Source organism: Tachyglossus aculeatus, chromosome 10, assembly GCF_015852505.1.
Source record: "Tachyglossus aculeatus isolate mTacAcu1 chromosome 10, mTacAcu1.pri, whole genome shotgun sequence".
NCBI lineage: Eukaryota > Metazoa > Chordata > Mammalia > Monotremata > Tachyglossidae > Tachyglossus > Tachyglossus aculeatus.
The window spans coordinates 55,583,676-55,598,956 of NC_052075.1; the positions used below are offsets into that span (position 1 = coordinate 55,583,676).

Genomic DNA, 15,281 nt, shown 5'->3' on the forward strand with positions numbered 1-15,281 from the left:
AGGGGGAGAGGGGATGGACAGCCTGGAAGCCCAGGATGAGGAGTTTCTGCCTGATGCGCAGATTGATTGGTAGCCACTGGAGATTTCTGAGGAGGGGAGTGATATGCCCAGAGCGTTTCTGGACAAAGATAATCTGGGCAGCAGCATGAAGTATGGGTGCATGGTGTGAGGTGTGTGTTTTTGTGGTGTGAAGTATGCCTACTGGGTGTGGTGTATGGTGTGTGCCCGTCTATGCCTGCATGTTGGACCTCAGAGGTATGTGCGTATGGTGTATAATAATAATAATGGTATTTGTTAAGCGCTTACTATGGGCAAAGCACTCTTCTAAGCGCTGGGGGCATACAAGGTGATCAGGTTGTCCCTATTTATCGAGCACCTACTGCGTGAAGAGCACTGCAATAATAACAATAATGATGGTGGCATTTATTAAGCACTTACTATGTGCAAAGCACTGTTCTAAGCCCTGGGGAGGTTACAAGGTGATCAGGTTGTCCCACGGGGGGGCTCATAATAATAATAATAATAATGACATTGATTAAGTGCTTACTATGTGCAAAGCATTGTTCTAAGTGCTGGATAAGTTAAAAGGTGATCAGGTTGTCCCACAGGGGGCTCACAGTCTTCATCCCCATGTTCCAGATGAGGGAACTGAGGGCCAGAGAAGTGAAATGACTTGCCCAAAGTCACCCAGCTGACAAGTGGCGGGGCCGGGATTTGAACCCCTGACCTCTGGCTCCAAAGCCCGGGCTCTTTCCACTGAGCCATGCTGCTACTCTATGGGTGTATGGGTGTAAGGGTGCATATGGTGTGAAGTTTGTCTGCATGGTGTGGTGTAGGGTGTGGGTATGTGTATGGTGTAAGGTTTGTGGGTGTCTGAGGTAGGGTGTGTGTGTCAATAATAATAATAATAATGGCATTTATTAAGCACTTACTATGTGCAAAGCACTGTTCTAAGCACTGGGGAGATTACAAGGTGATCACATTGTCCCACGTGGGGCTCACAGTCTTAATCCCCATTTTCCAGATGAGGGAACTGAGGCCCAAGGAAGTGAAGTGACTTGCCCAAAGTCACACAGCTGACAAGTGGCGGGGCCGGGATTTGAACCCCTGACCTCTGACTCCAAAGCCCGGGCTCTTTCTACTGAGCCACGCTGCTTCTCTATGGGTGTATGGGTGTAGGGGTGTGTATGGTGTGAAGTTTGTCTGCATGGTGTGGTGTAGGGTGTGTGAATGTGTGTGGTGGTAAGGTTTGTGGGTGTCTGAGGTAGGGTGCGTGTGTGTGTTTGTGTGTGTGTTCATTCAGTCGCATTTATTGAGCACTTACTGTGTGCAGAGCACTGGACTAAGCGCTTGGGAAGGACAAGTTGGCAACATATAGAGACGGTCCCTACCCAACAGTGGGCTCACTAACATGGGGCTAAAGTTCCTTCCTTCAATTCCTTCAATCGTATTTATTGAGCGCTTATGTGTGCAGAGCACTGTACTAAGCGCTTGGGAAGTAAAGTTGGGCCAGCCCCTTGGAATTTGGGGGTTGGGGGGCTCCTGGCCCAACTCTCCCCACCTGAATCCCCAGCCCTGCTCTGTCTCTCTAGCTCTCCCATCTGTATCTCTCTCTATCATCTCTCCCATCCCATAGAGAAGCAGCACGGCTTAGTGGTTAGACCCCGGGCCCGGGAATCATAATCAATCAATCAATCATATTTATTGAGCGCTTACTATGTGCAGAGCACTGTACTAAGCGCTTGGGAAGTACAAATTGGCAACATATAGAGACAGTCCCTACCCAACATTGGGCTCACAGTCTAAAAGACTCATAAGGTCATGAGTTCTAATCCCGGCTCCGCCAATCGTCTGCTGTGTGACCCTGGGCAAGTCACTTCACTTCTCTTCCCTCATCTGTAAAATGTGGGGGGGGACCCTAGGTGGGTCTGGTACTTCCCAAGTGTCTAGTACAGTGCCTTGCACACAGTAAGCGCTCAATAAATACGATTGAATGAATGGGCCAGGGACTGTGTCCAACACGATTTGCTCGTAACCACCCCAGCGCTTAGTCCGATGCCTGGCACATAGTAAGCGCTTAACAAATGCCATAATTATTATTATTATTATTATTAGTGTGTGTGTGTGTGAATGAGTGAATGATTCTGGTAGTCTCTCCCCTACTGTGGTAGTGTGTGTGTTTGTGAGTGACTCTGGTTGTCTGGCAGAGACTCTCTCCCCTACTATGCTAGAGAAGCAGCGTGGCTCAGTGGAAAGAGCCTGGGCTTGGAGTCAGAGGTCATGGGTTCAAATCCCGCCTCCACCAATTGTCAGCTGCGTGACTTTGGGCAAGTCACTTCACTTCTCTGGGCCTCGGTTCCCTCATCTGGAAAATGGGGATGAAGACTGGGAGCCCCCCGTGGGACAACCTGATCACCTTGTAACCTCCCCAGCACTTAGAACAGTGCTTGGCTCCTAGTAAGCGCTTAATAAATGCCATTAAAATAAAATAAATAAATAAAATACCATCTCTCTCCCAGGCTCCAAGCCCGGCTCCTCCCTCCCGATTCGCGTCCATCCCACTGCCCTACAGTCCTCGGGTTCCCGCCTGCAAGCCCGGGGAGGAGACGGAGCTATTTATAGGCCCCAGAGCACCGGGGCGACAGGAGGAGAGCAGAAGCGAGGGATGGAGAGTGATAGCTGGTTACCTAGGAGAGTCAGGGTGGGGAGACGGGGAATAGCTGTGTCTCAGCTGTCGGAGAAACACTCATTCATTAAATCGTATTTATTGAGCGCTTACTGTGTGCAGAGCACTGGGAAAGTAGAGACACAGAGGGAGAAACAGAGACGGGCAGAGAGGCATCCAGTCTTTTGAGGAAACAGGAGCTAGAGACAGGCCGAAAGCGGGAGAGAGATGGCCCCTTTGATGGCTTCCACAACCCCTTGGGTCGTAAGCGCTTAGTCCAGTGCTCTGCACACTGTAAACGCTCAATAAGTATGATTGAATGAATTACTGAATGAGGAGGGGGTCGGGGGCAGGGGCTTGGTGGGAAGCGTCCGGCCTTACCAGTCTCCCCCCACACCGGCAGGTACTCGTCCTGTTGAATGTCCAACATGATCTCCAGTCCGTTGCCCGTTCCGCCCTTCATGCTCTTGAGCCGTGGCTTCCCGTCCCTCCCGGAGTTGAAGGTGTAGCATTTGCCGTAGCGGGTGAACACCTGAGGGGCGATGGGAGGGGGCGGCTGAGACCCTGCGCAGGCCTGGGACCCTGCCCCGGGTTCCCCGGTTTGAGTTAATAATGATGGTTATTTGTTCAGCGCTCACTATGTGTCAAGCACTGTTCTGAGCGCTGGAGTTCTCGCTCCTGGCCTCATCCAGTTTAGAGATTCATTCATTCAAATCGTATTGATTGACTGTGTAGTAAGCGCTTGGGAAGTACAAATTGGCAACAGATAGACGGTCCCTACCCAACAGCGGGCTCACAGTCTAGAATTGGGAGGGACAGACAACAAAAGCCTGATGATTTTCTGACACCCGTCTATGTGTTTTGTTTTGTTGTCTGTCTCCCCCTTCTAGACTGTGAGCCCGTTGTTGGGTAGGGGCCGTCTCTAGATGTTACCGACTTGTACTTCCCAAGCGCTTAGTCCAGTGCTCTGCACACAGTAAGCGCTCAATAAATACGATTGAGTGAATGAATGAAAACCCCCAAACCAAGTAGATAGGTGTCAATGCCAGAAGACAGCTGTCAATACCAGTAGATAGGTGAGATTTATCCCTTGTCCCACCCAGGCAGAAATCCCACCAATTTTGAAGGCCTGGTCCTGTCCAGCCAGAGAACTGACCCATCCTGAATATATTTGTACATATTTATTACTCCAGGCCCTACTGAGAGCTCACCTCCTCCAGGAGGCCTTCCCAGACTGAGCCCCCTCCTTCCTCTCCCCCTCGTCCCCTCTCCATCCCCACCGTCTTACCTCCTTCCCTTCCCCACAGCACCTGTATATATGTTTGTACATATTTATTACTCTATTTATTTTACTTGTACATATCTATTCTATTTATTTTTTTTTTAATATGTTTTGTTGTCTGTCTCCCCCTTCTAGACTGTGAGCCCACTGTTGGGTAGGGACTGTCTCTATATGTTGTCAACTTGTACTTCCCAAGCGCTTAGTATAGTGCTCTGCACACAGTAAGCGCTCAATAAATATGATTAATTGATTGATTATTTGTACATAGTTATTACTCTGTTTATTTTATTTGTCCATATTTATTACTCTATTTATTTTATCAATGATGTGTATATAGCTATAATTCTATTTATTCCGATGGTATTGACACCCGTCCACTTGTTTGGTTTTGTTGTCTGCCTCTCCCTTCTAGACTGGGAGCCCGTTGTTGGGTAGGGACCGTCTCTATCTGTTGCCGCCTTGGACTTCCCAAGCGCTTAGTACAGTGCTCTGCACACAGTAAGCGCTCAATAAATACGACTGAATGAATCCCAAAGCCCCGCCCCCGGTCATGCCCAATCAGAAAACCGGCCCACCCTGAAGCCCCGCCCCCTGGGTCTGCCCAGCCAATGAACTCCCCCAGTTTGTCTCAATTTGTTGCTGAATCCAAGCGCTTAGTACAGTGCTCTGCACACAGTAAGTGCTCAATAAATACGATTGAATGAATGAATGAATCCCTGGCCCCACCCAGCCTGACACCCCCGCACCTGATTTGAGAACCCTCCTATTTTAATATCCTGTTATTTTCCCCAACCTCCCATCCTAAACTCCCATCGATCAACCTGATAATAATAATAATAATGATAGCATTTATTAAGCGCTTACTATGTGCAAAGCACTGTTCTAAGCGCTGGGGAGGTTACAAGGTGATCAGGTTGTCCCACGTGGGGCTCACAGTCTTAATCCCCATTTTACAGATGAGGTCACTGAGGCCCAGAGAAGTGAAGTGACTTGCCCAAGGTCACACAGCTGACAATTGGCGGAGCCGGGAATTGAACCCATGACCTCTGACTCCAAAGCCCGGGCTCTTTCCACTGAGCCATCCACCCAATAATGCCAGTAATAACTGCAGTATTTGTGGAGGGTAATAAATAATAATGATAATGATGGTATTTGTTAAGCGCTTACTCTGTGCCGAGCACTGTTGTAAGCGCTGGGGTAGAACGAGGCAATCAGTTTGTCCCACGTGGGGCTCACAGCCTTAATCCCCATTTTACAGATGAAGTAACTGAGGCACAGAGAAGTTAAGTGGCTTGCCCAAGATCACACAGCAGACAAGTGATGGAGTGGGGATTAGAATCCACGTCCTCTGACTCCCAAGCCCGGGCTTCTCTAGAGGATTTACTAGATGCCCAAGCATTGATAACGAAGTCGGACAAAGTCCCTGTCCCACAGGGGGCTCACAGTCAAAGTGGGAAGAACAGGGATTGAATCCCCATTTTACAGATGAGGAAACTGAGCACTGAGAAGTTGTGACTTGCCCAAGATTCACCCAGCAAGTAATTGGCAGAGCTGGGATTAGAACTCGGGTCTTTTGACTCCAGGGCCCGGCTCTCTCTACTAAGCCACACTTTTACTCAATTTCGGGCCCCAGCGACTTCCCCTTGATGATGATGATGGCATTTATTAAGCGCTTACTATGTGCAAAGCACTGTTCTGAGCGCTGGGGAGGTAACAAGGTGATCAGGTTGTCCCACGGGGGGCTCACAGTCTTAATCCTCATTTTACAGATGAGGGAACTGAGGCCCAGAGAAGTTAAGTGACTTGTCCAAAGTCACACAGCGGACAATTGGCGGAGCCAGGATTTGAACCCATGACCTCTGACTCCAAAGCCTGGGCTCTTTCCACTGAGCCACGCTGCTTCAGTTCTGTGTCATTCTGAGACCCCTTCCACCCTTTCCTTAGGACCCTTACCAGACGCACACCTGGAGTTTCTGCTCCCCCGGCCCCAGTCTTGCCCCTTTCCCGAATGTCTCAGCCTCCGCCTCTCGTACCCCTTAGAAGATAGCCTGACCCCTTAGTAGATACCATAAATAGCATTTAATAATAATAATAATAATAATAATTGGCATTTGTTAAGCGCTTACTACGTGCAAAGCATTGTTCTAAGCACTGGGGAGGATACAGGGTGATCAGGTGTCCCACATGGGGCTCACAGCCTTAATCCCCATTTTACAGAGGGGGGAACTGAGGCCCAGAGAAGTGAAGTGACTTGCCCAAGATCACACAGCAGACGTGTGGCGGAGGCGGGATTCGAACCCATGACCTCTGACTCCAAAGCCCGGGCTCTTTCCACTGAGAAAGCCTACCATGTAAAGAGCACTGTATACAGAGCACTTGGGGGAGTACAAATGAGTTAGGAATCACTATCCCTGCCCTTTCCACGATTCATCCCTGTCTCTCCACAAACCCCATCCCCTGCTCTCACCCTCCCCCACCAAGCCCCCCAGCTCCCCATGTCTCCCCCCCCGGCGACCACACTTTATGTACATATCTATAAATGATATATTATCAATTATTTATATTAATGTCTGTCTCCCCCTCTAAACTCATGGTGGGCAGGGAACGTACTCTCCCAGGCGTTTAGTACAGCGCTCTGCGCACAGAAAGTGCTCGGTAGAGACCATTGATCATCATCATCATCAATCGTATTTATTGAGCGCTTACTATGTGCAGAGCACTGTACTAAGCGCTTGGGAAGTACAAATTGGCAACACATAGAGACAGTCCCTACCCAACAGTGGGCTCACAGTCTAAAAGGGGAAGACAGAGAACAAAACCAAACATACTTACAAAATAAAATAAATAGCACTGATGATGCTGATGACTTCCAAACCGACTGCACTACCCATTCCCCCTACTGTTGTGACGCCTTTCCACCCACGAGGCCCATCCCGTCCCGGCGGACATCAGGGGAGCGGGGCAGAAGCACTTTGCCCGCTCTGTCAGTCAATCAGTCATATTTATCGAGCGCTTACTGTGTGCAGAACCCTGTAATAATAATAATAATGATGGTATTTGTTAAGCACTTACTATGTGCAATGCACTGTTCTAAGCTCTTGAGAGGAATACAAGGTGATCGGGTTGTCCCACGTGGGGTTCACAGTCTTAATCCCCATTTTACAGATGAGGGAGCTGAGGCACAGAGAGGTTAAGTGGCTTGCCCAAAGTCACACAGCTGTACTAAGCGCTTGGGAGAGTACACTATAACAATAAACAGACACATTCCCTGCCCACACGAGTTTGCAGCCTAGAAGGGGAGACAGGCATTAATAGAAATAAATAAATCATAGATACGTACATAAATGCTGTGGGGCTGGATTAGGGGATGAATAAAGGGAGCAAGTCAGGGCGACGCAGAAGGGCTTGGGAGAAGAGGCTCCTGCCAATCCTACTCACCGACTACTATTCATTCATTCAATTGTATTTACTGAGCGCTTCCTGTGTGCAGAACACTGTACTAAGCACTTGGGAGAGTATACTATAACAATAAACAGGCATATTCCCTGCCCACAACGAGCTTACAGTCTAAAGGGGGACACAGTTGGTCCTTTGGTGAGGTGCTATACCCAGCCCCCATCCTCTTCCTCATCTCGCCTGTTCCCGCCGCCCCCTCCTCCCCACCCCAAGGAAGCCAGAAAGAGCAACAGAATGGTGGCAAGGTGGGGGAAACGGGAATAAACTCTTTGTGGGCAGGGAATCCACCTACCAACTCGGTTATATTGTTTTATTGGGCTCTCCCAAACGCTTAGTACAGTGCTCTGCATAAAGTAAGCGCTCAAAAACCACGATTGATTGACCGATAGATTGATACGATGACTTCTTGAGTCTCGGTCATCTCTCCCCACCTCGCCCACACCCATGTTTATGATTAAGTCTGAAACGGTGGCCCACTGTTGGGTAGGGACTGTCTCTATATGTTGCCAATTTGTACTTCCCAAGCGCTTAGTACAGTGCTCTGCACATAGAAAGCGCTCAATAAATACGATTGATGATGGTATCACCCAGGCTGTCAAGACAGCAAAACTAAACCAGAGGCCCTGGTTCATTCATTCATTCATTCATTCATTCAATCAATCAATCGCATTTATTGAGCACTTACTGTGTGCAGAGTACTGTACTAAGCGCTTGGGAAGTACAAGTTGGCAACATATAGAGACGGTCCCTACCCAACAGCGGGATCAGTCTAGAAGGGACTGGTCATCATCATCATCATCATCAATCGTATTTACTGAGCGCTTACTGCGTGCAGAGCACTGTACTAAGCGCTTGGGAAGTGCAAGTTTGCAACGTATAGAGACGGTCCCTACCCAACAGTGGGCTCACAGTCTAAAAGGTCCTTGGTTCTGGTTGTATAGGACTGTTTGGGGTCTAGTGTTGGCTGGGCAGGGGGAGTGGGGAGTTCGTGAAATGATGGAGGAGAAGGCTGAGGGAAAAGGAGCCAGCCCCCCCCCCATCATCATCAATCATATTTATTGAGCGCTTACTATGTGCAGAGCACTGTACTAAGCGCTTGGGAAGTACAAATTGGCAACATCTAGAGACAGTCCCTACCCAACAGTGGGCTCACAGTCTAAAAGGGGGAGACAGAGAACAAAACCAAACATACTAACAGAATAAAATAAATAGAATAGATATGTACAAATAAATTAAATAAATAAATAAATAGAGTAAAAAAATATGTACAAACATATATACATATATACAGGTGCTGTGGGGAAGGGAGGGAGATAAGATGGGGGGATGGAGAGGGGGACGAGGGGGAGAGGTGATAAGGTGATCAGATTGTCCCACGTGGGGCTCACAGTCTTCATCCCCATCTTCCAGATGAGGTAACTGAGGCACAGAGAAGTGAAGTGACTTGCCCAAAGCCACACAGCTGACAATCCCCCCAGGATTCAACCCCCTTACTATCCAATCTGCCTAACCACCCCCTCCGCATTCCCGTCCCCAGGAGACCCAGGTGAGGCATCATCATCATCAATCGTATTTATTGAGCGCTTACTGTGTGCAGAGCACTGGACTAAGCGCTTGGGAAGTACAAATTGGCAACATAGAGAGACAGTCCCTACCCAACAGTGGGCTCACAGTCTAAAAAGGAGAGGCATGGCAGAGTCAAAGTCTAGGGTGGGATCAGTGGATGCAGAGGAGAAGGCTCTTGCAACTCAGGAAATCCAGATGATGATGATGAGCGTATTTGTTAAGTGCTTACTCCGTGCAAAGCACTGTTCTAAGCGCTGGGGAGGATATATGGTGATCAAGCTGTCCCACGTGGGGCTCACAGTCTTCATCCCCATCTTCCAGATGAGGTAACTGAGGCACAGAGAAGTGAAGTGACTTGCCCAAAGCCACACAGCTGACAATTGGCAGAGCCGGGATTTGAACCCGTGACCTCTGACTCTCAAGCCCGTGCTCTTTCCAGTGAGCCACGCTGCTTCTCAGACGGTGGATGGGAAAGAATGAGAAGGGGTGTTGGAGTCGGATTCTGAGATCGATGGGGTTGGGGATTGAGGGCAGAGCCCCATTCCTCCTCATCATCATCATCAATCGTATTTATTGAGCGCTTACTGTGTGCAGAACACTGTACTAAGCGCTTGGGAAGTACAAGTTGGCAACATATAGAGACAGTCCCTACCCAACAGTGGGCTCACAGTCTAAAACAGGGAGAGAGTGTGTGAACTTCCTCACACTCATTCATTCAATATCATATTTACTGAGTGCTTATTCATTCAGTCATATTTATTGAGCGCTTACTGTGTGCAGAGCGCTGTACTAAGCGCTCGGGAAGTACAAGTTGGCAACATACAGAGACGGTCCCTACCCAACAGTGGGCTCACAGTCTAGAAGAGCGGGCTCTGTACTAAGCACTTAGCATTGTACTAAGCGCTTAGCACTGTACTAAGTGCTTCCTGGTCCTCCCCTCTCTCTCCCCCTAGGCCAAGACTCAGCTGCATGGCTCGGGAGCAGGATGGGAGTAGGGGGAGGTTTGGCCTCTGAGCAGCGGGGAGGTGTGACCCCCAAGGCCACCAGAGGAAGTTTAGGGGAGACCAGCCCCGGCTGGCTCCCAGCCCTCTTCCGGAAGCCGGAATTGGGAGCGGGGGGTGCCCCCCAATCCCACCGGTCCATTGGGCCAACTGGGGGAGTCACATCAATCGATCAATCGTATTTATTGAGTGCTTACTGTGTGCAGAGCACTGTACTAAGCGCTTGGGAAGTCCAAGTTGGCAACATATAGAGACAGTCACTGTTGGGTAGGGACTGTCTCTATATGTTGCCAATTTGGACTTCCCAAGCGCTTAGTACAGGGCTCTGCACATAGTAAGCGCTCAATAAATACGATTGATGATGATGACAGTCCCTACCCAACAGTGGGCTCACAGTCTAAAAGGGGGCTCACGTCCACCGAGCCCCACTTCTCTCCGAAACTGCACTCCCTGGCTCCTCTAACCTGGGCCCAGGCCAGAGGAACCCAATCGCTCAGAAGCAGATTGCCCCTCGACTGGATGCCCACAGACCGAATGCCCACAGTTTGGAGCTGGAGTGCTTAGTACAGAGCTCCGCACGTAGTAAGTGCTCAGCAAATATGACTGAGGATTGACCCCGGGGCGCCGATCGTCTGCGACCGCCCTCGCTGCCCGCAGGGTGAGGGGCTCCGGGCTGGGCAGACTCCCAGATCCAGGGTCTGGGCCAACAGACCAGATCTCGCTTGTCACCTGTGTGACCTTGGGCAAGTCACTTCACTTCTCTGGGCCTCAGTTACCTCCTCTGTAAAACGGGGATGAAGACCGTGAGCCCCACGTGGGACAACCTGATCACCTTGTAAATTCCCCAGTGCTTAGTACAGTGCTTTGCACATAGTAAGCGCTTAATAAATGCTATTATTATTATTATTATTATTATTATTATTATTATTATTATTATTATTATGATTATTATTATTATTATCTGGCCCCCCCGGGAAGGCCACAGACTGTCCAAAGCCCCTCAGCGGCCAATTCCACTGGGGGAGCAGCGTGGCTCAGAGAAGCAGCGTGGCTCGGTGGAAAGAGCCTGGGCTTTGGAGTCAGAGATCATGAGTTCAAATCCCGGCTCCGCCACTTGTCAGCTGGGTGACTTTGGGCGAGTCCCTTCACTTCTCTGGGTCTCAGTTACCCCATCTGTAAAAATGGGGATGAAGACTGTGAGCCCCCCGTGGGACAACCTGATCACCTTGTAAATTGCCCAGCGCTTAGTACAGTGCTTTGCACATAGTAAGTGCTTAATAAATGCCATTATTATTATTATTATTATTATTATTATTATTATTGTTATCTGGCCCCCCCGGGAAGGCCACAGACTGTCCAAAGCCCCTCAGCGGCCAATTCTACTGGGGGAGGCCATGAGAGTAGGCCTCAACCCTCCCTCATTTCTAGCTGGAACCCCGCCCCCACAGCTTCCAGCCAAAGGGGCTGCAAATGTTGGGGGGGTGGGGGGGTCCTCCAAAGCCATCAGCTCCTCAGCCCCCTTGGGACACCCCTCGAAAGGCATCCCAGCCCCCCTAAACAGGCTTCCCCCTTCCCCCTTCTAGACTGTGAGCCCACTGCTGGGTAGGGACCGTCTCTATATGTTGCCAACTTGGACTTCCCAAGCGCTTAGTACAGTGCTCTGCACACAGTAAGCGCTCAATAAATATGATTGATTGATTCCCGATCCCCTAGACTGTGACGTTGTGGACTGGGAATGAATCTTTTTATTGCTATATTGCCCTCTCCCAAGCGCTTAGTACAGTGCTCTGCACACAGTAAGCGCTCAATAAATGCGACTGGCTGACTGACCGACACCCGGGCATCCTGTGCACCAGCTGGCCTCCCCAGGATGTCCAGCGCTTAGTACAGTGCCTGGCACATAGTAAGTGCTTAACAAATACCACAGTTATTATTATTACGTCTCCCCCAACATCGGGCTAGCCCTCCCCTCCACCCGGTGCTGGGAGGTTGATTCAGTCAGTCGTGTTTATTGAGCGCTTACTGTGGGCAGAGCACTGTACTAAGCGCTTGGGAAGCGCATGACTCAGTGGAAAGAGCCCGGGCTTTGAAGTCAGAGGTCATCGGTTCAAATCCCTACTCTGCCACTTGTCAGCTGTGTGACTCTGGGCAAGTCACTTCACTTCTCTGGGCCTCAGTTACCTCCTCTGTAAAATGGGGATTAAGCCTGTGAGCCCCACGTGGGACAACCTGATCACCTTGTAAATTCCCCAGTGCTTAGAACAGTGCTTGGCACATAGTAAGTGCTTAATAAATGCCATCATTATTATTATTGGGAGAGGACAATAGAACAATAATACCTGTCCACATGTCTTCATCATCAATCGTATTTATTGAGCGCTTACTATGTGCAGAGCACTGTACTAAGCACTTGGGAAGTACAAATTGGCAACATATAGAGTCCCTACCCAACAGTGGGCTCACAGTTTTGTTTTGATGTCTGTCTCCCCCTTCTAGACCGCGAGCCCGCTGTTGGATAGGGACCGTCTCTAGATGTTGCCAACTTGGACTTCCTAAGCGCTTAGTACAGTGTCTGCACACAGCAAGCGCTCAATAAATACAATTGAATGAATGAATGAATGAATAAAACAGAACCATTCCCAGCTCTCAACGAGTTTACAGTCCAGAGGGGTGGACAGAGGGGGTTGGCGTCCCATCCCACCCGGTGAGTGGTCCCCGGACTGACCCCCTTTCTCCCACCCCCGGCCCCCAAGGCCGGCGCTGGACTCACCACGGAGAAATTATCAGGCCCGCACACCCCCCCGCGGAAGGAGCAGTGGAGCATCATGTCTTCCAGCCGATGGCAGGACCGGTTGTAGAAGCGATACAGGTCAAAGGGCTGGTCGGAGAAGGCGTCGGGGCCCGGGGGGGCCAAGCCCACCCCCAGATCCAGATCGTCCCCCTCCTCCAGCCCCAGCAGCGGCGCCAAGTAGAGCAGGTCTGGGTAGCTGAGCTGCGACAGGCGGATGGCGTTGGCGTTGCAAAGAGTGACGGCGGGGAAGGCCAGCTCGGCGCTGGCCACCTCGTCCAGCAGCGTGACCCGTGGGGAGCTGCCATAATAGGCCACGCGGTCGGCCACCTGGTAGAGGAAAGCCCCCAGGGCCACCAGGAAGGCCCCGGCCCACAGCGCCGGGCGTAGGCCGAGACCCTCGGCCACGAAGACGTGACTGACCCCGTGCAGGCTGCAGCCTCTGGCGAAGGCCACCAGGTCTGTGGGCTCTGAAGGAGACCCCTCTTCTCCTCCTTCCTCCCCTGCCCCCTCTGCCCCCAGCTCAGGGGACCCCCGGGGCCACGGCTCCCCGGGCCGCTGCCCGTGGGGGCAGAGGTCGGGGCTGGGCCCCTGCGACCCGGCTTCGGGGGCTTCGTCCGAGGCGAAGGAGATGGAGCAGAAGATCTGGACGGGCATTTTCGGGGAGGGGACGTGGTGGGACCCACGAGGGAGGGGGACCCGAGGGGACAGGGATGGAGAGGCCGGCCTGGCCGGTGGGAGGATGGAGACTGTCAAGGGCGGACCAAGGAAAGGAGGGAAGGAGGGAAAGGGGGGTGGGGGCGGGGCCGAGGAGGGGGTGGGAAGCAGAGGGGGAGGGGGCAGCTTGGGCCCTGAATCATTGATGACCCCCCTCTTGGAGGGGGTCTGCCCCTCCCAGGACAAGAAGAGAGAGGGTAGGGGGGGAAGGCGAGGGCGGCAGCCCCCTTGGCCCACCGTGAGATCCCCAGACAAGAATATCCCCCTGGTCCCGGCCCCCTCTGCTTTCAGGGTCCGGCCTGTCCTTGTCATCCTCAGCAGCTGGACCCCAGCCCTCCTCGCCCCCCCATCCCGTCCCTCTGGCTTTGCGGGATGGCCAAACCCATTAGAGAGATTTCTCTGTGGCCACAGAGTCGATCGCAGCCGTTCCCGGCACGGATGTGGGGGCCTTGTGGCCACTGGGCTTCCTGGAAAGGGGGGGGGGGTTCCTCCCCCACTCGGAACTCAGCCCCGGGCCCCCACCCAGATGTATCCCCCAACAGTGCTGTGTACCCCCAAACACAACGCAGCGACCTCCAACACAGCTTTGAACTTCCCACCCAACTCTGCGCCCCGCTCTTACAGTCCAGTGTCCCCCAACAGAGCCCTGAACCTCCCAAGCAGTTCTGGGTCCCCCTTCCAGCAGACCCAAGCCCCAACCCAGCCCTGAACCCCCAACAAAGCCCTGAACCCCCAACAAAGCCCTGAACCCCCAACACAGCTCTGAACCCCCAACAAGGCTCTGTGCCCTCAACAAAGCTCTGTGCCCCGACCCAGCCCGGTGCCACCCAACACTGCCCTGAAACTCCCAAACAGCTCTGTCTCCCCAACACAGACCCGAACCCCAATACAGCCCTGAACCCCCAACAAAACCCAGAACTCCCAACAAAGCTCTGTACCCCAACATTGCCCCGAATCCTCAACCCACCCTTGAACCCCCAACAAAGCTCTGCGCCCCAATCCAGCCTGTGCCACCCAACTCCATCCTGAATCCCCCCAACGCAGCCCGCCACAAACCTCTGAGTCCCCAGAGGGGTCCGCCTTTCTAGGGAAACTGAGGCTGGAGGAAGGGCAGAGATGGAGGAAGCTGGGAGGCTGCTGTGGGGTTGGGGACGGGGGGGATTCCCATCCCAGAAACCCACCCAAGGCCGAGGGCGGAGAGGAGCCGAACAGAGTGGGCCTGCGATGGCCTTCAGCTCCAGCCTCCCGGTTTCTTTCCGGCGTCAGGAGGGTCCGGTTACCAGGCCCGGCCGAGCTGAGACACCCAAGCTGTCGCCGCAGAGAAAGTCTCAGCAAGGGGAAGGTGACCCGGGTGGGGGGTGACCTTTAACCCATTCCCACAGGACGCAGGGAGGGAGGAGGAAGGTAAATACATTGTATTTATTGCTAATAAATGGGTGGGCAGGTCTGCGGGACCGTCATTCAATTAATCAATCAATCAATCGTATTTATTGAGCGCTTACTGTGTGCAGAGCACTGTACTAAGCGCTTGGGAAGTCCAAATTGGCAACATCTAGAGACGGTCCCTACCCAACAGTGGGCTCACAGTCTAGAAGGCAGCTCGCTCGGGACCCAGGCGTCCCAGAGCTCCCGAGCCCAGCCCCAGATCCTCAGAGCAGGGTGGAGGAAAAGGGGGTGCCGGGTGGGGGCGAATCTCCATCTCCCATTCATTCATTCGTATTTATTGAGCGCTTACTGTGTGTAGAGCACTGGACTAAGCGCTTGGGAAAGCAATAATCATAATGGTGGCATTTATTAAGCGCTTAC

General features: G+C 51.9%; 1 protein-coding gene across 2 annotated transcripts in view; it reads right to left on the reverse strand.

Moving 5' to 3' along the window:
• ASIC1 (acid sensing ion channel subunit 1) overlaps positions 1–15,281 on the reverse strand; it is a 43,984-nt gene that overhangs the window by 13,754 nt on the left and 14,949 nt on the right. Inside the window, exons 1-2 of one of the 2 annotated variants that reach the window (XM_038752659.1) lie at positions 12,741–13,415; positions 3,047–3,197 (exon numbers count right to left, since the gene is read on the reverse strand). In XM_038752659.1, the coding sequence (XP_038608587.1) occupies positions 3,047–3,197; positions 12,741–13,415 (826 nt within the window). Of the gene's footprint in view, positions 1–3,046; positions 3,198–12,740; positions 13,416–15,281 lie in introns of those variants that run through there. The other variant, XM_038752660.1, reaches the window with a different exon arrangement.